General features: G+C 50.0%; 1 protein-coding gene across 1 annotated transcript in view; it reads left to right on the top strand.

Moving 5' to 3' along the window:
* The first annotated feature begins 437 nt into the window (after positions 1 to 437).
* COL27A1 (collagen type XXVII alpha 1 chain) overlaps positions 438 to 23166 on the top strand; it is a 148955-nt gene continuing 126226 nt past the window's right edge. Inside the window, exons 1-3 of the mRNA XM_082775483.1 lie at positions 438 to 703; positions 9590 to 9660; positions 14489 to 15924. Of these exons, the coding sequence (XP_082631609.1) occupies positions 648 to 703; positions 9590 to 9660; positions 14489 to 15924 (1563 nt within the window). The 5' untranslated portion in view covers positions 438 to 647. The remainder of the gene's footprint in view (positions 704 to 9589; positions 9661 to 14488; positions 15925 to 23166) is intronic.

Raw genomic sequence — 23166 nt, forward strand, 5'->3', positions numbered from 1 at the left:
AATTTTTTATTTATTTACTTTGTATTATTTTTTGCAAGTGCTTCAGTACTACAGAGGAGGGCAGCAGAGAGAGGCAGCAGGGACATCCTTAAATAATTTTCATTTCTGAAAATCTGCCTTTTCCTCTTCTCTCTAAGTCCAGAGGAGAGATCTTTGGGGGGGTGGGAGGCACATCTGCACTGCAAATAAAAATAATAATTACAACCACCAACCAAACCAAAAAAAAAAAAAACGTAACAGCTAAGAAAAAATACACTTTCAATCAAGGATTTTGGAAACCAGGGATCACAGCAATTGTACTATTAATAAGGAGGAAAAAAAAAAAGAGAGGCAAGAAATCCAGCGACCATGGGCCAGCCTGGCTTCCTAGCGTGTACTTTCTGTTCTCTCTCCTTTCTCCCAAGGTAATTGCAGTCTGCCGAGAGGGAGTTAAATGGGATTAAAAGATCTGTGTAAGCAAAAGGACCCAGAAGAGAAGGAGGAAGGAGTGAGCCGTCCGGGCCAGGGGGTGTCTTTGACACAGCTGAGCCCCTTAGAGAGGCAGAGAGCTGAGCTCCTGGGAAGGATGTACCCACAAACCGGCCTGTTCCCCTTTTTCTGATGGATTGCCGCAAAAATTGCCCGAAAGAGACAATGCACTAAACGTGATGGAGCCGGAATCAGAGCCGGTCTCCAGACTCAGAGCTACAGCAGCAGGCAGGGGGTGAGTACAAAGTCCGACTTCTCCCGGCGCTGGGGAAGGGCATCCTGGGGGGAAATGGGGGTTTTGGGGGGCCGGGGGAGCCCGAGGGGCGCGGGCTGGGAGAGCGTGCCCGGGAGGGAGCCCCGCTCCGCTCCGCTGTGCTCGGGGCGGCTGGGGATGGGGTGGGGGAAGACATTCCTGCTGCCAGGGGACGATGTGAAAACTCCTGGGCTGCAGAGGAGAATGGGCTGGGAAGCGGGGAGGCCACGCTGGAGCGGGAGGGTGGGAATGGGGCTGGGGTATGGGGTCGGGGCTGAGAGCACCTCGGTGAGGAGCAGAGCTGGGGGTCAGGGTGCTGGGGACGGCAGGAGGAACCCCCGCTTCCCAGCCCTGGGGAAAAGGAGCTCCCAGTATGGGAACTGGTCCCGGGGGTGGGCCACCCCAGTGCGGGTGCTGCACCCGCATCGAGATGCAGCAGCGGGCGATTCCACCTCCCCGGGGTCCCCCAAGGCACCTCCACCCTGGGCAGGCACCAGGAGGTTCCCAGCCCCATTGGGGAGCAGGCTGGGAACACTGCTCCTTGGCCCTGCACCGCGGGACAGGGGCACGAGTACCTGGAGATCGCCACCGCAGTCCTCCGAAAAGTGGGAGAGCCATGGGGAGGGCTGGGAGGCACGTCCAGGGAGGCAGGCGGGTGCGTGGTGGCATGTTCGTGTGCTTCGTGTCCGCGCGCACAAAGCTATCTTCCCATCTCTGTACCTACAGGGACATGAAAAATGAGGTTCCCCACCCTGCCTGTCCTCTTTCTCACGCAGCCGGGGCCAGCTTTGAGGATTTTCATTGTTAAATTTGTTGTTGTTGTTATTTTGCTGGGGACTAGCAAAGGGTTAAGCCCTCTGGTTGCGTTGTCGGATGTAATGATGATTTACCGACACTCCCTTGGAAGGACTGGGATTCTTCTGCCTGGCAGTTTGAAAAAGTTGTGTACAGGATCCCTGCGCTTCTGCCAGACCGGGACGGGCTGTGAGATGGGGGGAAAGGACAGAAACAGGGCAGGGGGATTTGGGGGCATCCCCCCTTTCCCCGTCTGCACCCCGAGGTCACCCCGCTCCCCGCAGCCGCCCCGTTAGCGCGGTGCCGGAGCTGGACAGGGATGAATGTGCAGTTTCCTTTGTAGGCTCAGCACACGCCTGCCGTGCATGCGTGTGTCTGTGTGTGTAAAGTTATGTGGCGGGGTCCGAACCGCTCCCAGAGCCTGCAAGCAGCTCTCCTCGGGAAGTTGGTGCATGTTTGTACGCTCACAAGGACTGAGCTTCAGGGCTTTGGGGCTTTTTCTGGCCGGACGTGGCTGTGGTGTGTCTGGAAATGCTGGTGACTGCACCGTCCCCCAGCTGCACCTATTGAACACTGGGTGCTCTCTGGAGCCCAGTGCCTGCCTGGGAGCGTGCGAGCGTGGCTGTGTCCCAAATGGAGAAGTCGACAAGGGAGGAAAGGGGAGCAGGGGGACGGGGACTGCTCTGGGGCACCAGGAGCAGCGCTACGAGGCAGCGAGGGGCAGGGCCAGGTGCTGGGGAGACGCTTGGCACAAGGCAAGGTCCCTTCACGCTACCTTGGGGGCATGGTGGCCAAGTTATCTGCAGTCTCACTGCAGATGGGGACAGGGGAACCTTGTTCGAGCCCCAGGGCACGTCAGACCCCACTGAGGCCGGGGCGAGGAAAGGGGCGCCCAGCGGGGCTGCGTGCCCGCAGCAGGGCTGGATCTGCCCTCGCATCTCTGTGCCCCAGGCTAACACCATGCGAGGTGCCACGGAAATCTGCGCTGTGGTCTCTTCTGGTGGCTCAATATGTGCGCCTTTTGTTCCCAGGATCTGCTCGGGGTTAAATACCTTGCCAGCGTGCTGCTGATCCGTTCCCTCCTCGGCAGAGGTCGCTTGCTGCCCTTCGCATTATCTCCCGATGGGCTTTTCGGTGCTGGGCTCCCACTTGCCCGGCGGAGCTGTGTGTGCATCCCCCTGTCCCCACAGCTGGGTGTTCCTCTTGAACCCTGTAGGCTCGGGGAGGGTCCTGGGAGCCCGGAGCTGCTCACCAGGACACCCTGGTGCTGCAGAGCCTGCCTCGGGGTGCTGAGCGTGGTGCTCCTGAAGGCAGCCCCTAATGGGAACCTCCTGGTGCCGTCCCTCGGGGCACTGGGTCCCCACGTGTCCCAGCGCCCCTGCAGCATCCTCCAGAGTAGGGCTGGTGGCTGGGGAGCTGCCGGACTGCGGGACACCCCCGGATGGGAACAGCAGAGCTGGCTCACCGGTGGAGGGGAAGCAGCTGCAGAGTGAAGGAACCGAAGCCTTCTGGCCCAGGCAGCCAAAGCCTGTAAAACCAGGAGAACACAAAGCTTATGGGCTTTACAAACTTAAAATGTTATTCCTGATCGTTTCTGTTGATGCATTTTCAGTGCACAAGCTCCCCGACACCACAGAAGAAGGTTTTGCACTCTGCTGTTCATTGAATGTGTCCAAGCCGTAGCACTCGTGCTCTTTAGCTGCATCTGCACCAGCCCGGCCCCTTCCAGCCCTGGTGCTGCATGCTGGCCTCCTGCTCCTGAGCCTCAGCTCGCCCTGCCTGCTGCTGCAGCCCCAGGTGGTGGCCCTAATGTTGTGCTGGGGCTGCCTGGCCCACCCACTGGGCCCCTCACGGTGGTACAGCACCCTTCTGGTGCCCCTGGGGAGGATGGACTGAGTGGCAGGGCAGCCCTGGAAGGGATGGAGGAAAGGCCGGCTCCTGTTTCAAGGGGAGATGATGGCCTTGCAGGCAGGGCAGGTGATTTGGGACAAATTAGGGCAATGCCGGGCAAATGGTACAGGTGGGCTGGTACCTTGGGGTGAACAGGAGGCAGCGGCACAGACTCTTGGAGCTGTGACCCAGGAGGGAAGGGCAGTGGTGTGGCTGAGGTCCTGTGCCCAGGTTCCCCTCTGCTGCCACCTTGATGTGCCACCCTAACAGAGCCCCAGCTTCATCCCCTTTCTGCTTTGGGCTGCGGGGATAAAACTGCCCTGCTTCAAAACACCACGTTACGTTGCGTTAAAGACCAGGGGACGCCCAGGTCTTGCAGTAGCGAGTTGTATGAAATTTCTAAATAGAGATATTTTTTTCTTTCTCTCTCTGCCAGTTTTTTGGGGGCATAAGTAGCAATTGTGATACTTAGTGAAGTGCAAATGGAAACAATGGGGAATTCTATACAGCTCTGCCAAACCCCATTGACAAAGTGAAGGAATGCAAAGGCATTTGTTGGAAGGACAAAAAAGGAGTTAGATGACAGATCACGCTTAGCACTTCTGTTTGTCCAGGGCTTCAGTTACTAGCTGCAGACACAAAGGGAAGGGCCGCAGTGAGTGCTCTCACTTCACACAGCAGCAAAGCCGATAACCCGGGCAGTGATGTTGAGCAAAAGGAGACCGAGCAGCACGTTGTCAGGAAAGATCCCCTGTTGTGGGAAGTTGCTGGGGGGTATCCAGAAGGGTGTTTGGGTCATCCCAGCCTCATCAGTCGGTCTTGCATCTAGTGATGAGGAAGCAGGTTGTCAGCAGCAGGAGCTCAGAGAAGCAATGAATACATGAATTCCTGGTTAGGAGGACAAGGACCAGCTCTTTGAACCCCATCAGTCCTTGGTCTGCAGGTAACAGCATAAACCCATGGAAAAACAACATGAGGTGCCTGGAGGAGGGAGGGTTGGCCGCACTGGTGTTTCATCTCCACCTGTTGTGTACGGCAGGTCTGCGTTACCCTCATGGAGAAATGCTACGTGGAGCTAGAGGCACGGGGGGAGCAAATACCAGGCCTGTATGCACCCACACCTTCCTTGTGCCTGGCTGTTCAGGCTGTGCTTGGGCCCTGCTGCAGTATCACTGCCAGGCACCGAGGTCCCTCCCCTCTGCGAGTGCGATTCTTCCCTTTCATCAGACCCTGATGGATCATTCTTCACTGCCAGGGGCCTCCTTCTGAGTAAGCAGCAGCTTTTTCTGGTCCACGGTTGCCAAAGCCCTGAGATAGAGCTCTACAGGCACAGCTTGGAGGCTGTTTTCACCCTGAATTAAGATGAGATTTGGCCAAAATGGTGCTGGAGAACTTCTGGGTTTGCACCTGTGGTCCAAACCCTGGGGCAGGGTGCAGTGATTGGGACATTCCTGTTTAGGATCCCCACAAGGATGGGTGCAAGTCTGGCTGAGAGAGTCCCATCTGGGCTCCTGTAAGAGTGGTGGGGCAGTCCTTGAAACCTTCCTTTGAAACCTGTTTTGTGACCTTGTTGCTGGATGATATTTTGGGGAGCTTTTCTGAACATTAAAATCTTACAGAGAGAGGTACTGCCTTACATTTTTCCCCACTTGATATTGGCAAGTTTTAGGTAACTCTTAGATTTCATAATTTAAAATGGCCATGAAAACATATCTGTCTGGACCATATCTGCTTGTATGCTTTCTCCTTTTTTCTTAAAAAAAAGTAATAAATAAGTGTAGGTGCTGAATGGGGGTTTAAAGTGAATACAGTTTCAGTCATCTCAGACACGCTCCCCTTAGCATGCTGAGTTTCTCAGCAGAGCCTGGGTACACCAGGCAAAATCTTTGACTGGAGGTCAAAGCTGGTTAATGCTGCAAAAAAGGGTCTAGCACAGAACTATGCAGGGTCAGAACAGGGACATCCACATAATGATAGGTTCCCATCCCTCTCTCCTGAAGCTGAGGGTGAGAGAAGAAATACCATAGTTTCCAGGGTGATCTAGTACAAGATGAGATTTCTACCTCAAAAAGCTGGGCGTGGAATCGATTCTATGGTGCAGTTTAAAATCTCAGTACATAGGCTGTGATTTTTGTTTCCTGTTGGCTGCCAGAACTGCTTGGGAGTCTTATAAAAAGTCACCTACAGTCATGTGCATGGGATCTTAAACAACATCTACATTTTCTCTTGTTAAGAACTCTTGTTTGTACTGCAGCTAGAAATGTAGATTTGCCTTCCTTGAAAAGCAATTTTCAGCATCCAGCTGGCTTTCTAGTCTTTTGGACAGGAAAAAAAAATACACCTGAATGGAGGAGAGTGTGGGGGGAATCGTTTTTCCACTCTGCAAGAATGTTAGCAGTTTCAAAGACATCTTGCACTGTAAATGAAGGCAAAAAAAAACACTGTTTTGGACCCTTGTAACATTTTGTTCAGCTTTGACCCATCATCTACTCAAACAAGATGTAAAATACTTTCGACTTCCTCTTTTCTTTTCTTTTTTAAGCAAAACTTTTAATTAAAGAATGCTGAAATTGTGCCAACCAATTCCAGAAATTGCAAAGTGTAGAACTAGCTGATCGATAAGCGTTTTACAGATTGCTTCAGCTTTGTCAAACTTGCACTTTTTTATTGGTAATTCCCAACCAGGTTTGTTCTCAAGGCTGTTATATTGCTCTTGTCTTTAGATTCATCATAGTCCTTTTCTCCTCTGTTACAGAAGCTGTTGGCTGTCAGGTAAGAACTGATACGTTCAGCAGGATTTTTTCTTGGCTTTTGCTCTTGAGGCTGCCACCTGAATGTGACTGTACTGGGGCTGGGAGTAAGACACGCTCTGCACAAGCCATGTGGAGCAGTGATAACTTCTGTAAGCCGCTCTGCCACAACTTACTGCTGTCTGAAGTCTGATTTTTAATATGCATTAAGATAGCGAGTAAGTCTGGAAGCTGAGAACCCAGGGCAGAGTTTTGCTAATTAGTACACTAATTAGCAGTCGTGATTTCGGTGGATCTCCAGACTAGTTCTTAGCACCCTGTACAGGGAGCTCCAGGAGGTGCCAGCCCCAGCAGAGGTGGTGCGGGGACCTTTGGGTTAAGTTTTATAGGAACTCCTCAGGGTGTTTTTTTTTCTAGCTGCTACCTGCATGCCCCTGATTCTCACCGGGGAGATGCTGAGGTCACCGCTGAGTCTGAGAAGTGTTACTGACAGCTTTGCACTTGTTTCCCTCTCTCTTGTCTCTTGCTTTCAACCCTGGTAGCTCTGGACAGATCCCTGGGCTCTGCAAAAAGTACCAAAGCCAAATTGCTCTGTAGTCAGTAGCTTCAATTTGCTGTAAAGGGAGTTTGTGTCTCCACCGGAAAACTTTTAGGGTTCGTGTGAACCTACATTGTAGGTGTTTAGGGGTGCTTCTTCACCTAGTAACTGTAGCAATAGGATCCTCATTTGGGTATTCGTAAGCCCTGTGCAATAAAAGAAATGAACGCCTCTAGTGGGTGCTTCTTGCTAGAGTCTCTGTGGAAATCACCGCTTGTGGGAAGAAGCAGAGATAAAGGAAAGGTGCGCTTGATAGCTCTATAAAAGGAGAAAACTCTTCCTTTACTACTGCTACTCAAACTGCTTATGCAATCCTGTTGCTGCAGAGTTGTAACGGAAAAAGAGCCTGCATTATAAAATCCTGCAATAATTAACAGCCCCATCAGTCACAGGTCTGCCATTTGGAAGCTGCTTTTGCTTTTTCCATTAAGTTGGTAAATTTTGCCAAAGTGTTTTTCTTCAGCGCTTTGGCACTCGGCCCCGCTCTCAGCTCGTACAGCATTGGCTGCGCGAGGGGTCCAGGAGCAGGGCTGGGGCCAGCTGGATCCCGTGCTGTGCATTCGTCTCCTTTATAGCCCCGGCGGTGTCACTGGAATGGAATTACGTGCTGGATTTTCCCTAAGGCTTGTTCTCCTTGCTGTGTTGGTCAACAGGAATTTTGGACACAAGTTTGGGTGGTGCCCAAAGAGTTTGCACCCCTCCGAACGCAGGTGGACTTGGGTTAGGTGTGTTGTGTGCACCAGGCTTTGTACAGAGCTGGACAAATCTGGTCCTCAACAGAGAAAAGGTGTTATTAATGCTTGGGTCTTCTGGCTTTGGAGCCGACATTGTGTTGGTCGCCCCCTTCCCCTCGTGCTCTCATCGGGCAGTCAGGCCCGGTTGCTGGTACCCGGTGCGGCCTTCACTCCATGCACGTGTGGGAGTTGCATCCACATCCTAACACTGTGATCCTTTGGAGGTGAGCACAGAAATGTAGGTCTTATGTAAAGGGTATCTTAGCCTCTTTTAAGTCATATAAAGGTTTCAGCTAGAGCTGGCCATGAGGAATCATTGTATTCTCTTTGCCTTCCTACTCCTCTTGAATGAGCGAGGCCAAGAGCTCTCCTGCACACAGCCACGTCTCCAGGCCCCGAGAGCTGAATTCTGTGGGATTCAGCAGGCAAAAAACAGCCCCATCACCCCAGCTGAAGGTCTCTCGGGTACACCGAACGTTTCCTGGTTAGCGTACGGCTGGCTACAGGACACGGAGAAAGATTTGGCTACTCCACGCTGCTGTTCCTTCGTGCGTAAACTAAAGCAGGCCCAGAGCTCCTGAAATGTGCAGCCCAGTGTCAGGGTAATGGAAACAGCAAAAGACTGATGAGCTTCATCTCATTTTTTTCCCAGCCGATGTGGGGCCACTCCAGTATTTTGTCCCTTCGAGCTTTAAAATATTAGTTAGTGGCTGGATTCCTGCACAGATTTTTACATTCGAGGCCAGGTTTCCCCGCTGCTGTGTAAATCACCATGGCTTCGTTTTAGCTGTGGGAAAGGGTCTCCTGCTCTAGGTGAGGATCTGGCCCAGGGTCTTGCATTGTCTCAGAGGATTTTATTTTTTTTTAGTTAAAGCTGAGACTTGATGGCAGGAGAAGAGTGGTCTATAATCCCATTTGATAAATGATTCGTCTCTGCCAGATCTGAAGAGAGGAGCAAGCTCCACTTCGGCATCGCTTTGCAAATCCCACTGTTCTCACTGGCTTGGCTGAAGTGAAGAGCAACTGGTGGATGTCCCACACTGCTTTATTCTGGCCGGGGACTTTCTGTAGTTTACTTTTTTTTTTCTCAGTTCCTCCAGCTGCCTGATGCCCTTGCTGATCGAGCAGTTAAATCTCATCTCAAAGACAAGGGAATTCAATCTCCAAACTTTCCGCTGACAGTTTTAAGTGAGCTTAACCAAGGAGTTTCCTATGTTTGTTATTTGGCTCCAAATCAAGGAAGTTGGCAGGGGAAAGGGGGCTTCAGGTGCCTTTCTGGTAAAACTTTTCCTCTCTGCTGCTGTTTTCAATGGCACTTGGATGCTTAAAGTTTAGCTAAAACAAAAAGGTTTGCCCAGTTCCTTCTCAGACATGAAGGAGTCTGCGAGAGCGCTGCGCTTGGGAGGCTGCAGCTCTTGCTTTCTAAAACTCCCTGCCGTAACAAACTAATGAGAAAGTCATTAGTGGCAATGGCATAGGTTAGAAGCTGTCCCCCACCTTGGTGTTGGTGTAAAACACTAGTCGATCTCTGTAGGATTTTACATGTTCAGAATATTTTGAAGTATGTAGTAAAGCAACAAGACTCCCATTTTGTTTGCTGAGATGCAAGGGCAGGTGATCTGTCCCTGCATGGCAGCCCCTTTCCTACCTGTGTCCTCACAGACATGCACATGTACTGCTGGCATGTCTTTTGGCCTTCCCGTCTTGAATTATTTCTCCATCCTGTTGCATTTCTGCTGCTCTGTCCTAGGCAGGATGAGTGCCAGCAAGCAGCAGTAGTGAAAGGACTGCTGACCTGGCACTGGGGATGCTGTGTCTAAAAACACCGGTCTGGTCCTCGTTCAGGATTTGATCAACAGCCCCTAACGCTGGTGGGAAAACCTCCCGCTGAATTAAGGGGGGTTTAGAGGACTTTGAAGCAGCAGAATGAAATCTCAGTCAGAAACAAGCACCATTCTACTGAGCACCCATTTCCTAGAGGTGTGTGAACACCGCCATTGACTTCACTGGACTTGTGGTCCAGGAGAAGGCCTTTAACAGGGCTGTTTTCTGTTGTTAACATTGTAGAAACTCATTATTTTTTCTTCTTTTCCAATTTTAGGGGATTCTGCTTTGTCTGGACTGTGTTATGTTTTAGCTGGTTCCTGGGATTCACACAGGGAAATTCTGAAGGTAAATCACACTTTTTTCCCCCCTCTTTTTCAAACAAAGTAAAAGCAAAGGACTTGTGCATCAGTTTAGGACCATCATTTAATAATCCCTGAGCCTAGTGCACAGAATTAAGTGCATTTATTGCTGATCATTGCAGTGATCCACGTGATGTAGATGACGCAGTTAACAGCCGGCAAAAGAACCGGGTTTTTACAGGTGATTACATGCCCCCCAGGACTTTCAGAAGTGCCTGTCTGCCTGGTGGAACTGGTGGGAATGAAGCCCTTCAGTGTATCTAAAACGTCACTGGCATCTACCTGCATTTGCTAGTGCTTAACTGCTTTTAGGAAGTGCCCCTTGGGGCCGGGGCATTAAGGAATTAAGCACCTCTGGCAGATGGATTTTTCCTTGACCTGAATGCAACCCAACCACTCCTGGTGCAGACACGTAATGTTGTGCATACAGAAGTTATGGGAGCTCTAAAAGTGAAAGCAAATTTCAGGAAGAAGTATCCCATGGGAGTGGTTGATAGGAGAATTACTATGTCTGGCTCGGTCCCCGTGCTGCAGGGAGAGAGCTTTATAGGGAGTGACCATGTCTCTTTACCCCAGCTCCTCTAGGCATCCCTTCCCAATGCTGATGGAGACAGGACAAAAGGTTGGGCTACAATAATCAGTGATCCCCATGTGATGAGGCAGCTTCAGAGTCAACAAAAATAAAAAATAAACGCATCTTTTACAACTGATAGTGGTAGCTGAGCCTCTCTGCAACATCTGTTTGTCAGGGAGCCAGCCCTTAAAATAGCAACACCTCTTCCACGCGGATGTTTTACGCGGGTACATGCTGGAACTGAACAGCTTCCTGCAATCAGGAGACAACAATAAGTGGACTAGCAGGCTCCAGGGCTCTCCTCTCAGTCTCCAAAGCATGAAGGAAAAATAGAAAGTTGGTCAATGCTCAGCTGTAAGCCAGCCCATGGAGCACTTTTTACAGAAGAAAAAATAACATCCCTGCCATCAGTAATTTTGAAAAATGTAATATTTTCCGAATTCTGCTTCAATGCAAAAGAGGTGAACATCTGGCTGAATTACTTAGTCAAGCAGTTTTCAGAGCAAGTTTTATGTCAGCTCATAAAGAGGCAGAATAAATACTGTGTCTTGGCATCTCCTATTCAAGGAGGTTTTAATATGCTGTTTAGATTCATCTTTATCATGGGAGGAAAATGATGGATAATTATGGGATGGTGCCATCTTTTTTGATTGTTACCATCAGTTCAAAGGAAACTCTTTCACTTCGCTCTTAGTGCGGCAGATATCTCCCTTCTGAGATGCTTCCTCCGTGATAAAGGAATTACAAAGTCCTGCACAATTTCCCTACAATCAGAGACAGGGGACCAAAAAGCAAAACCTTCCAAGGAAGCAAAGGCTGTAAGGAAACCCTGGTGATTTGAGACTCTATTATCACTCAGGATTTTTGAATGAGAGATCTACAAAAACAAATAAGAGCTTGTTCATAGATGTGCATGAGGATAAAATGAGGCCAATGCTAGAGGCTATTGATGACCTCAGTTATTGCTGTAAGGCTCAGAGATCTTCCTGCATGCTGGAAAATCAGGGAACACCGAGGGTGAGTTTTCCCTCGGCATTACAAATCCAAATGATCACGAGGTTAGTGAGTTCATCTGATGTGCACTAAGGGTCTGGGCAGTGACTTTTGGAAATGTAGCGTTTGTTCAACCCCGTTTTAGTTGTGGGCACCAGATCTCAGCTGCTGGAATCCAGGAAGCTGCGAGTTATTTCTCTCCTGCCTTTTGGCTTCTTCTTTCTTTATAAAGATTTTTATGTAGGGAAAGGGGGAGGGAGAGAAAGGCGAAGGGTAGCAATAAAACACTTTATCCCCTCTTTCAGAGATGATCGTGTGCTTGTTGATGTGCTGCGTATCTTGCTTCATGCACAGAGTCTGGTAGAAAAGTTTTCCCCAGTTGCTCAAGCGTTGCTACAGGAATGCTGCAGCGAGGTTTGAGGCACCTGGGAGCAGGCAGCTCTAAGTGAATGGATTTTTTTAAATAATGTGTTTTGATGGAAAAATCTACAGAGGAAAAAAAATGGAAGGAGGAAAAAATGCTTTGCTAAACTTGGAGCTATTTAAAGAAGCCACAATTACCTTGCATTTTACGTTAGCTGATGACATCCCGTCCTCCCTGGAGACATGCCCCACCAGCCCCGGGCTGTCGGCATGGGACGCGGAGGCAGACGGGCTGGGTGCACAGGAGTCCAGAGCTGTGTGCCTGGACCTGGGGCTGGAAAATCCACATCCCTGTCCCGTATGAGGTCTGTTTAAATCAGGCTTTGCGTAGGCATCTAGAATTTGGCTCTACCTTTGTGGGTTTTCAGGGAGAGGAGAGGTTGAGTCGTGCTTTTTTTCCTTTTCCTTAAGCACTGTTTGGTGCAGTTGCTAACAAAGCAGTTGGATTGGTATTGTAAACAGCAGCGGCATCCTTTGAGCAGGGAAACATCCTTACATCTTCGCACAGCAGCTACCAAATGAATAGCTCTCAGAGTGTAAAGCTTCTCTGCCTAGCAGAGACACACCGCAGTCTGTCTCTGGGAGTGAACCTAAAAATACATGTAGAAATTGGAAGCTGGAGTCTAGCTCCCAGCTTAAGCAGTAAATTTAGTTCCTTAGGGCTAAATCCTGGTGCCTTTGAAGTCTGTGGCAAAGGTCCCACTTGACTTTGCTAGAGCCATGCCTTGGCCTTTACTGTTTCATGGGCTCTGGGAACAATCCAGCTTGAAGATGCTGCTGTGATTCCTGCGTTCAGTGGAGAGAGAAGAGCAAGGCTCTACCTTTGTGGGGTGAGGGACTGCCCTGTAGAGCAATACGTCAGAAAAACAGTGAGGGACCAAGGATTTCTTAGTACAAAAGTACTGTTATTAACACTCGAACATGCTGTGCACTGAATTATCCTCTCTTTATGGAGTGGGAAAATATCTGTCCCGTTGCACATCTGTCTGACACATCTTCTCCAGGACAGTCTCTGCTAGCAAATGAGTCAAGCTGCCTTGAAAAAGGGAAGTGGGAATAAAGCTGATCTCAGACAAAGAAAATATCGATTGACTTGTTCTTGCATACAGAAATGGCCATTGTTTTTGCCAAAGACAAGGAACAGAGGTTTTCTCACTATTCTCCTCCCTTCCTGACCAGAGACATTACAGGCCTCAGACTGGCTTGAGTCTACAGCCCCTCTGGCCAAAAGTGAGGATCTCTTTCTAGTGCCGGTTCTCCAAATATTGAGAATTGTGCTGAATATTTAATAGTTGAGGGTAAAAGCGGCCAAATTCCAAGGCCCCTCTAGAAAAGCAGCTTTTTTTTTTCCTCTCCTTTGGACAACCTTTGGTTTGCTTTTTTTTTAATATAGGAAAACTACTGCAATCCCCTGATGTTAACTGATGTGCAGCCATAATTGGCACTGCTGCACTTCTGATGGTTAAATTCTTACCTTGAGAGATCAGGGTTTGGATCGCACAGCCCAGACAAGCAGCCTGCTCAGGCTGGCTTCCCCAAAGAGCGCTTAATGCAAGAGTTGGTCATCGAGTAATGGGGGCTGCATTTGGGCAGGGAGGAGGGAAGGAGATAGAGCTGTCCTAGCTCATTTTAACAGTGATTGCATCACGCTAATCATCATCGCCTTACCTTCATCTGTCTTTACCATGTGGTTGCCATCTTTTGTTAGAGTAAATGCTAGAGCTGGAATAAGAGAATGAGATTTTGGGCACATGAAGCCCTTTTTTCAGGTCTGGGCGTATTTACCTTTGCAGCTGTTCTCTCATAGACCTGAGCATCTTCCCCAGTTAAGTAGCTGAGCTAAAGCTGCAGCCAGCTGGCTCCAGTCTGTGTTGCTGTTGCCTGCTAAGCTGCTTTGGACTCCAAGCTGTGTGACTCCTGTTAGACCTCAGGGCCACGAACCAGAGGACTCTGCTTGCATGTCTGCTGCAGGCTTCTCCCAGCATCAGCAGCCAAAGATGGGTGCCTCTGGGCAGCAAGTGTCCTGTTCTCTCTTGGACAAGGCACCCAGCTCTGAGGGATGTGCTGGAGGTGACTCCTACCTGCTCAGTGGCAGCCACAGCTAGTTTCTCAGCTCTCCACAAACCAAGCCTGGTTCTTCCAACTTATTTTAATAATTTAAAGTTGTAAGATGATCCTCTGGGAAAAAAAAATCACTGCTGTTGAGAACCTTAAGCAGTTCAGTGAAATCTAGGTGCAGTTTTTTCATGCTGGGAGGCACCTTTGCTTCCCTAAACTCTCCAGAGTCTCTAAGATCAAAAGCTGCTGCTTACTAATCTGGAGACACAGATACAAGGCTTTCGCTCCCTTTGAAAGTTCTATTCCTTGCCTTCTGGGGATAGAACATGTTGCAATCCCAGCTCAGTCTGTTGTTCAAATTCCTTTCCAGCTGTGTGGTCAGTACTCAAAATTAAATCCCAGGGAAGTGCAGTATTGGTGCTCAGTGGGAAATTTCCTCGCAGTGAGGTCAGCTCCCTCCAGAACATCTGGAGCCGGTCTCTGGTAAGACAGGACAGCTAGCCAGATGCACCATGGAGCTGTTGCATTTTGACAATTGTTAATGACCAAGTTGAGCATGCACTTGCTGTTCACACTATGTGCAGGAGGAAGAGTAATGCACTCTCTATTGTCATTACTTGAAAATACTTGTGTTAGATGGTGGTTGAGGTTTCCTGAAACCTGTTGCACGTTTGCATGGACTGGCTTGACCCCTCGTAGACGTCTCACATGGATCCAGCCCTTGGGTTGCCCACCAGCTGACATGTTCTCTGCGCTTCCCTTTCAGATGTGGATGTTCTTCAGAAGCTGGGCCTGGCAGGGAGAAGGACGTCAAGCGGATGGTCCTCGTCACGTGCAGTTCCTCAAGGGGTCATTCCTTTCAAATCAGGGGTCATCTTCACTCAGCGAGCGCGTGTCGAAGCACCGATCAGCACCATCCTGCCCGCAGGCTCCAGCGTTGACTTGCTCCTAGTGCTGAGCCTGTGCTCCCACCGCATCAACAATGCTTTTCTCTTTGCTGTCAAGAGCAAAAAGAAAAAACTGCAGCTGGGGGTCCAGTTTGTGCCTGGGAAGGTCATAGTATACGTAGGCCACAAGCGCTCTGTATATTTTGATTACAATGTTCACGATGGCCAGTGGCACAATATGGCCATCGATATCCGTGGCCAGACAGTCACTTTATTTACTTCTTGTGGGAAGCGCAGAGTACATGCGGATTTGCATTTTAAAAAGGACGAGGCGTTGGATCCACATGGGTCTTTCCTCTTTGGGAAGATTAACCAGCACTCCGTGCAGTTTGAAGGAGCCATCTGCCAGTTTGATATTTATCCTTCCGCCAAGGCAGCTCATCATTACTGTAAATACCTGAAAAAACAGTGCAGGCAAGCAGATACCTACCGGCCGAACCTGCCCCCCCTCATCCCCATCCTGCCCAGGGATCCCAGCGCCTCCCCGAGTACCCCACAGCGTATGGAGCCCTCGCTTCAGGGTCTGAAGAACTTGACCACTGCCACCCCATGGCTGGAGTTCGGCAGGGTCACGGCACCCCTCAAGCCTCGAGGTTCAGGTGCAACAACCGCCGCGTTGGTCTTGTCCCCTCTGCCGAGACTGACCACCAAAGCCACGAAGGTCACAGTGGCCCCGTCTCCTGTCCCGTCGAGTACCGAGACGCAGCCACCCACTCGTTCGCAGCCTCGGGGGACAGCGACCACCCTCAGGGTGTCCCGGCCCACTCCCAGCACGCGGATGGAGAAAACTCCCCTTCCCACTGCCAAAAAGGCCCCGCCAGCAAGCCAGAACCCTGCCACGGCCGGCAGGAAGGAGTCCAAGCAAGAGACCAAAAAGAAGATGAACCAAAAACCGACCATCGAGTCCTCGGAAGTGCCCAGTACTGTAAAGCCCGCGAGGAGGAGGATTGATAACACAACCAGCAGCGTCCACTTTGTCACCCTAAAGCAAACCCCGCAGACCCCAAGCAATGGGCTCCTTCCAAAGAAGCATGCGTCGCCCCCCACCAGGAAGGTGGATCCCAGCAGTGTCCCTCTGGTGTACACCAAATCGCCCCTGGGGTCTGCCCGTCCCGTCTCCAGAGCCCGGGCACAGGCCTTCAACCTCACCACCCCAGCTGCGACCGATGGCTATCAAATCTTTGACCCCCTTGGACCCACTCCATTTCCATTTTTAGTGGGATTTCCAGGAGTGAAAGGAGAGAGGGGACCCCAGGTAAGTTCAAGCTCTTAATAACTCTTCCCAGTCCCAACTCCGCTGGCTGGTTGGCACACCAAAACCTACAGGGCTTTCTGTAAATCTTAGCGGAATGTGGCAACTCAAAACCTTAGCCAAGCACTATTATCTCTCTGATGACAGATTTACTGTGTATCTCAGGGTAAGCATTGGTGCTCTGTGAAGGCAGATGCCCCCTAAAAGTTGGTCATTGAAGTTGTTGCTTGATGTTAGTTTAAAAACAAAAAGGAAATCCCATCCTACAAATTGCTGATTGCAGTTCTGATGGCCAGGCTGGGGTTCTGCTGTGCAGCCCTGGTTTTACTCAGGGTTCCCGTTACTTCCCAAAGAAAATCCAGATGCCTCAAAACAGGCCACAAATTAACTCTTTCTTAACCCTGGTTATTATTTTGTGTTGTTCCTAAAATTCACATTTCTGGAAAAGTGTACTATTCAGCAAATACAGAGATTGCTTCAGGGGTTCTTGTGCATTTTGTTTGTGTTGTTTTTTTTTATAAAACCCTTCTCTATTCTTATGCTGTAACTTATTTTTTTAATATATTTCTTAAAACGTGCAACGAGTTTCCTTTATAAATTTAACTACTGCATTCCACGCTCAGTAACCACTCTCAGGGTGTGTGTCTTGGCCATCAGAAGAGCATTCACATGTTTAGTAATGCTAAAAGCAGTCAGGACACACTAATTATCTGCTAACATGTTTTTTTTTTAATGCAAGAATGCAAACAGGATCTTTAATCTGGCCAACGTTCAGGAGGATTTGGTGTTCCAACCCAAGCCTTTTGCTATACTGTGTATATGAGGGGGTTGTACATGTATAATAAGTTTCTCCCAGACAGACTTTGGTTGCCAAGTTCCAGCCTAGAGCAAATTTTTACAGCTGACTTCTTAAAATAGTGAAAGAAGGGTTTACAATGGAAAATTTGAGACTAGCTTAAGGAACACAATCAACAGCACTTGTGTCTGCAGATGAGCTGCTCGTTGTTGCGACTAACACCTAAAATGCAAGGGTTGTGTTTTGCTAAGCCCTCCACGAGTGCTTATCTTCAAGGTTTGCATCCCCCTGTCTTCCACATTTCGAAGCAGCGTGTTGGCTCTCTCCTGTAGGGAAGGATGCCTGACTTCACAGGCACGTCCCCTTGTACTCATCATGCTTGGGGTTTTGCTAAATCCCTGAGTATGCAGAGGGAGCCTCAGCACTTCTGTCTGTGGGCAGTTTTCTCTGTTTCTTGGGGATGCGTTTCAGGCATCTTTCCAAGAGCAGAAGTTCAGCAGTTGTGAACTGCTCCTAAAACATCACTTACCTGTACCGGGCATAGCTGTGTGGCCTGCTGAGCTCTGAAATCCCAAACTTCTTGCCCTGCAAATGTTACAAGGCTGACCAAGCTCCAAGCCCATGCTTCCCCCAGCAATTTAAAGAGCGAATTATTGAACTGGAGTGGAAAATCCCTCTCAGCTTGTGAATCACTGCAAAGAAAGTGATTTGGGCTGAGGGGAGAGATGGCAGGCTTTTTCCATCTGCTGTGGGAACAACTGGAGTCCTGAAGCCAGGCAGAGGAGAACATCTTGACGCTCTGCCTGGCCTTATCCTCTCTGGCTGCTGGAAACCGAGCCGGCACTTAGGGAGGGAGAGGTTACAGCTTGGCTGGAGCTGGCGGCCGCGCGGTGTTCGATAGCTGCTGTGACTCACATCGCTGCACCACGCTTCCCTCAGCGTCTCTGACGTGGGAAGGGAAAGAGGAGAAAGGACCAGGATCGGGATGAGGAAATTCATGGAGCGCTCCCATGGCCAGACAAGCGTGTTTCAGAGCAAGCGGTGATAAATGCTCCGTGCCTGAGTAATTACCTGGCACCGTCCTCGTGCTGTTGGGCAGGCGTTTGAGGTGAGGTCAGTGCAGCCCTTCCTGGCCTGGGGGCGATGCCGCAGCCCTGGATGGGGCAGGCCGTGGGCTGGGACCTGACGTGTGAAGTCTGGTGCAAGGGTGGGAGGACAAGGTGATTAATTCACTTGTCTGCTTGTGCTGCCTGGTACGAGGTCTTTTCGAGACCCTGTGAAGACTTCAGGTATCCCACTGCGGGCAGAGGAGGGTGTAGGAAAAGCTTTTCAGCAAGGGCTGGGACCACTTTGGCTGTGATCTGCGTGCCGAGACAGACTGGCAGCCCCCTCTCCAGGAGAGGAGAGAGGACCAGCTTTCATCCAGATCGTCCCCAAATCAGGGTGTGATTGACAGATGGGGACGAGGCAGCGATGACTCAGGCGCTGTGGTCTCTGTGCAGTTTGTGAACGGTCCCAAAATAACCGCGGTGCAACCTCAGCCACGCAGAGGGGCCCCTTCCCCACGGTTGAGGGATGTGTCCATGTGGTTAGAGGAATACAAGCAAGGGGCTAAAGGGGACACCTTCACCTGGTAGTAAAAGGCAGCACCATCTGTGGATTAATCTGCCCTAAAAGACCACCACGGTGCTGTGCAACAGGAAACGGAGGCACTGTCCCACATGCAGAGCATTAATGCTTCAGGAATGTTGGGTTTTCTGGGTAGCCAGAGGAGGGAGGATAAAATGCGCTTTTTTAAAAAAATAAAAAATAAAAAAATTGCTTGGGAACCACTAATAACCACAAGCATTTGGGATCTCTGCTCTGAATCTCTTCTGGAGAGGGGAGGAATGGTGCAAAGAGCCCCCAGGCCTGGCGCTAGGGCAGTAGCTCAGCACTGACTCAGCACCTGGCAGGCATCCCGCTGTGTGTCCCCAAGGGCATTGTTCAGGTCTTGGGGTCCTGCGTGGGGCAGGCAGGCTTGCAGCATGCCCCCAGTGCGTGAGCAGCTTGGAAAGCCATGAAAGAAGAAAAGACAAAGTTGTGTTTTGGGGGCAGCATCTCCAGTCCTGGCAGGGCTGCGATGGGATGCACGTTGAGTCCTGGCATGGAAGGGGTGGTGGTGGCTGGCTGGGGCTGGGGCTATGGCAGCAGGGGGCTTGTTGGGGGGCATATGGGGCTGCAGCCCCCTCCCCTGCCCACCAGCAGGGATGCTCATGCTCCGGGCATGCCGTGGAGCTGCAGCAACCCCTTGCCCTGGTGCAGCCATGGTCTTGCTGGGCTGCATATAGCATTACCAAATGAGCGTGCTTATCAGACACGTAGGAGCGCCAGCAACCCCTGTCTGGATGGCCAGGTCCCCGCGTCTGAACCCCGGTGGCAGCATCCCAGACAGGTGTGGCAGGGCGCTGGCAGGCAGCATCATTGCAAAGGCAGATGTTTCTGAGCCCGTCCCAAGTCTAGACTGCTCCAGCTGCCATCTTCCGCATGAGGAGTTTGTCTTGGAGCCCGGCTGCTTTTGTAGAGCAGCAGTCCTCGCCAATTCAATCAGCGTGGAGGGGAGAGAGAGGTGATTGGGAACGCTGATAAAATATGAAGTGCCTATTTCCAGTCCTCCTTGTACCAGAAAAAGCTGCTCAGGCTGACAGTCTATGATAAATTAAGGAACACACAATGTGTTTGAATGTCTCTTAATGAATGAGTCATGTTTTCTTTTGAAAAAAAAAAAAAAAAAAGAAAAAGAAAGAAATTGCATGCTTTGTATAATACATGGGAAAAGTTTTAGCTTCACTTATGCAGTTGGGTCATAATTTTTTGCTAATTTAACCAAAATTATCCCCAAAGGGAAAAAATCTTGTAGGCAAACGGCTAAACATCAGAGAGCTCTTATGTGCATAAGACAAAGTTCATTTTGAAGAGTAGTCATTGAGAGTGTGACTGAGATAGATGTACTGCAAAGGATGTAGGGATGTGTTATACGAATATATATAGTTATAGTTATTTCATAAACCTCTAAAAATAGGAAGTGAGTGATAGAGAATGGGATCCCTCTATTTCTTCACACCCCTTCAGACTTCCTGCCAGGGTCTGGGATTGCTCGAGCCTCTGGATTTCTCATGCAAAGTCTGTTCCTGAAACGTCTGTAAAAAAGCATTTTTTATCAAGCTGGAACCCAAATCTTTTGCTATGTGCTATTGTGCTGCCATGCTATGAGGAATCCAATTGTGGACAAGGACTTTTCAGTGAGAGGTGTTGCCCAGACCCAGAATAAACATCTCTTTCTTGCGGAAATGGTATTACAGGACTGGCTGCCCACCAGCATCTTGGTTTCTGCCAGAATTTCGAGGGCTTTTGTTTATAGCCTGGTTGAAACCCAGATGTGTCCTAATTATAAAATAATAAACCTGCCTCGGAGAAGAACATGACCAAAGTGCTGGACTTTTTTCTCCAAACCTCCAGATCTGTTTCAGGCAGTTGTTCAAGCTGGGTTTTGGTTCAGGTCTTGTCTGCTTCCCTGCGGAGTGCCTGGCAAGAGCAGGGAGGTGAAGAGGGGCTGCTGTGTCTTTTGGGATGAACTTTTCTTTTCTGTTCTCCTGAGCAGGGAAATTCTAATTCCAGTGCTGCCCCTGCAGCTGCTCAGTCCCTTCGTGCTGCTGCCTCCCAGATGTTCAAGGCTAAGCAGTGGATTTGGGGCAGTGGCCTGGCATGTGAAATGTGCCTCATCTGCCTCCAGGAAGGAAAGGCAGGTTCTCGGTCTGCAGGGATAAATAACATCACTGCTCAGGGTGCCAACCTGGGGAGAAGCTTTCGATGATTTTTTTGAATTTGCTTTTAAGGTGACTTTACTACATGTGTGAGCATCTGAGATGGAGGAGTTTTGCCTCTTCTCTCTCCTGTTTGCACACAGCAGCGTGCCCAGCTCTGAAATGCAGCCGTTTCTGGGATAGAGGGGAATGGAGCCACTGGTGCTGAGCATGGGAGGCAGAAATACAGCAGAAAGACCTTAAAACACAGATGTGTCAGCCCGTCAGTGTGCTCTGGAATGTGAGCTGAATCGTGTCCTGGGCGGTCATCAGCTATTTACTGCCAGGCTGAGTACCCGTCCCTGGGGAAACAATTACAGAAATACTTTGCTAGCTGAGCAATCCGAATCAGTAATCACTCAAAAGGAAGAGAGTCATTTCCCAAACCACCAGCACCGATTCCTGTACCGATTATGCTTTCCTCGAAGCCCTCCCCAGACAGGCTCAGCCTTGCTCTGGTTTTGAGACCTGAAGACACCTCTGCTGCTGGGTGCTGCTGGGGCAGGGGGAGCCCTGAGGAGGGTCCTGGTGTGGGAAGGGCAGGGGGATGAACAGGCTGATCTCAGCAGCAGGAGGAAACAGTGAGATTTCGCTTGTCCTCAGGGCCTGATGTATTTCACTTTCAGACAACCTAGCTTAATTTGCAATTTGAAGCACAAAAAGCTAAGAAAAAAAGTCCTTTTTGCGCCAGAAAGTTTCCCAGCAGCAGCTTAGAATAAATCCTGTAATCATTTGGTGGGATCAGGCATCGTTGCTAATGCTACCGTGGGAAACTGAGAAGGGTTAAACTTCCATGTGGCTGCCACGAGCTGCTCCACGGAGCTGTTCAGGCTGGTTAACAGCTCTGCTGCTTGGCTTGAGAAGAGAGAGTATCTGCTTCTGCCACGTTTCTCCTTGATCTCCCATTTTGCTTCGTGTGATAGCGGGCTGTGTGTTCCCTGCCACCGGTTTGCAGCAAGGAGCAGGCAAGAAGCCAGGGAGACAAGACCCAAGGTGCGAGGAACGGCAGCTTGCTGCGAGAGGCTGTTGGCTGCTCTGGTGTTGCAGAGCATCCGTGCAGAGGGAAGGCAGGAGGAGTGCTGTGCTCCTCCAGCTGCCAGGGAAGGGAAATTCTGCCTCTCCGAGCCCTTCCCACTGTTCACAGTGGGCTTCCCCAGGGATGCTTTCAAGGTTTACAATGGAAAAGGTACACACAGGCTCTGTTTGGTTCATTTAATGCTTCCCTGCATCCCTGAAGTGGGGTGAGGATGGAGTATGGGGATTGTCTGGGCACTACCTGCAGGCAGAGCCCAGCTCCTGCTGCGTGGCAGCTCGTGGATGGACGTCTCTCGCTCTTGGTGTCTCGGAGCTTTGTGTTTTAAGTGAGACAGCATCCATCGTCTGTAAGTAGCTGGGCCCCGGTCCAGCCTTATTCTTCTCTGGCTGCCTCTACGGATGTGCATTTTTCTGTGTGTGTGTTTCAGCACTGCTCTCCCCAGGCAAAGCCAGTTGTCTGACGTGGGCCTCGTGTTTGAAAACCGGAGCTGGATGACACAGAGCCTCATGTATGGGGCACAGGGCAGAGGAGAAGTGAGTCACGAAGAAGGCACAGTGCGTGTCCCATCCAATCTAGCTACCAAGGAACCACGTGAGAAAGCAGAGCGTGGCCTTGCAGCGTGTCATGTTCTACAACTACACGTGTTCATCCAGCTACCCCCGTCATCTCCACCTTGCCTTGCTTATTTATCTGTTGCCATGCTCTTCACGAGAGGAAAAGAGGTTGAAGGAAAGGCAGCAAATTAAACTGAAGCAAAGTGGAAGGGACTCCAGAATTCTGCACAGCTCCTTCTGTGCTGCCCCAGCTATCTGCTAACTCTGTATCCCCGCTCCAGTGCAGGTGTTAACTCTGTATTTTTTTTTTAGCTTCATTGTGTTCTGAACAGCACACGTTTTTGGAGAACATTTTAACTCAAGTGGCCAAGTGCAATTGCAGCTGCTGTTAGCAGGAAGGTAGAAGAGGTCACCTCGAGTCTGGTATGCAGGAACACATTTCTCAGGCAGTTGCATCTTCTCTTTCACATCTCCCTGAAGTTTTTTGGTGGAGAAGAGGTTAAGGACTTGAATTAATCTTTGGTAAACTCCATTAACTGTCACTACATCAGTTGCATTCATCTTCTGATAGTTATCTTCCCAACTGAAAGGGCAAGGGGATTTTTTTAATAAAAGCCTGGATTCTGGAGCACAATTATGCGTGGGGCTTAAAAAAATAGTACAATTGTGTCTATTTGCACAGCTGCATAATTGTGTTATGTGCGGAGCCCTGAGCTGGCACAATGGCAAATTAAAAAGTTGTGTGTATTGCTAAAATGAGGGTCGGCTGTATCAGTGAGGGTTGTTGATACAAGGAGCAGTAATACTGTGTCAGCCAGCAGCAAGCAGCTCGCAGAGGGGTCAGATAAAGTGTCCCAGGCCACAGAGGCTGGAAATCTCCAGGACGGGGAGCAGTGTTGGGTAGCAGCAGTGAGCAAGAGCAGTAGAAGTGCATCCTCGCGTGTCTCAGAGCAGGGCATTAGCTGTTCCGTCCTCTGTAGGCTTTTACACCTCTAAATCAGTCATTTTTTTTGATGT

Source organism: Aythya marila, assembly GCF_965140915.1.
Source record: "Aythya marila genome assembly, chromosome: 19".
NCBI lineage: Eukaryota > Metazoa > Chordata > Aves > Anseriformes > Anatidae > Aythya > Aythya marila.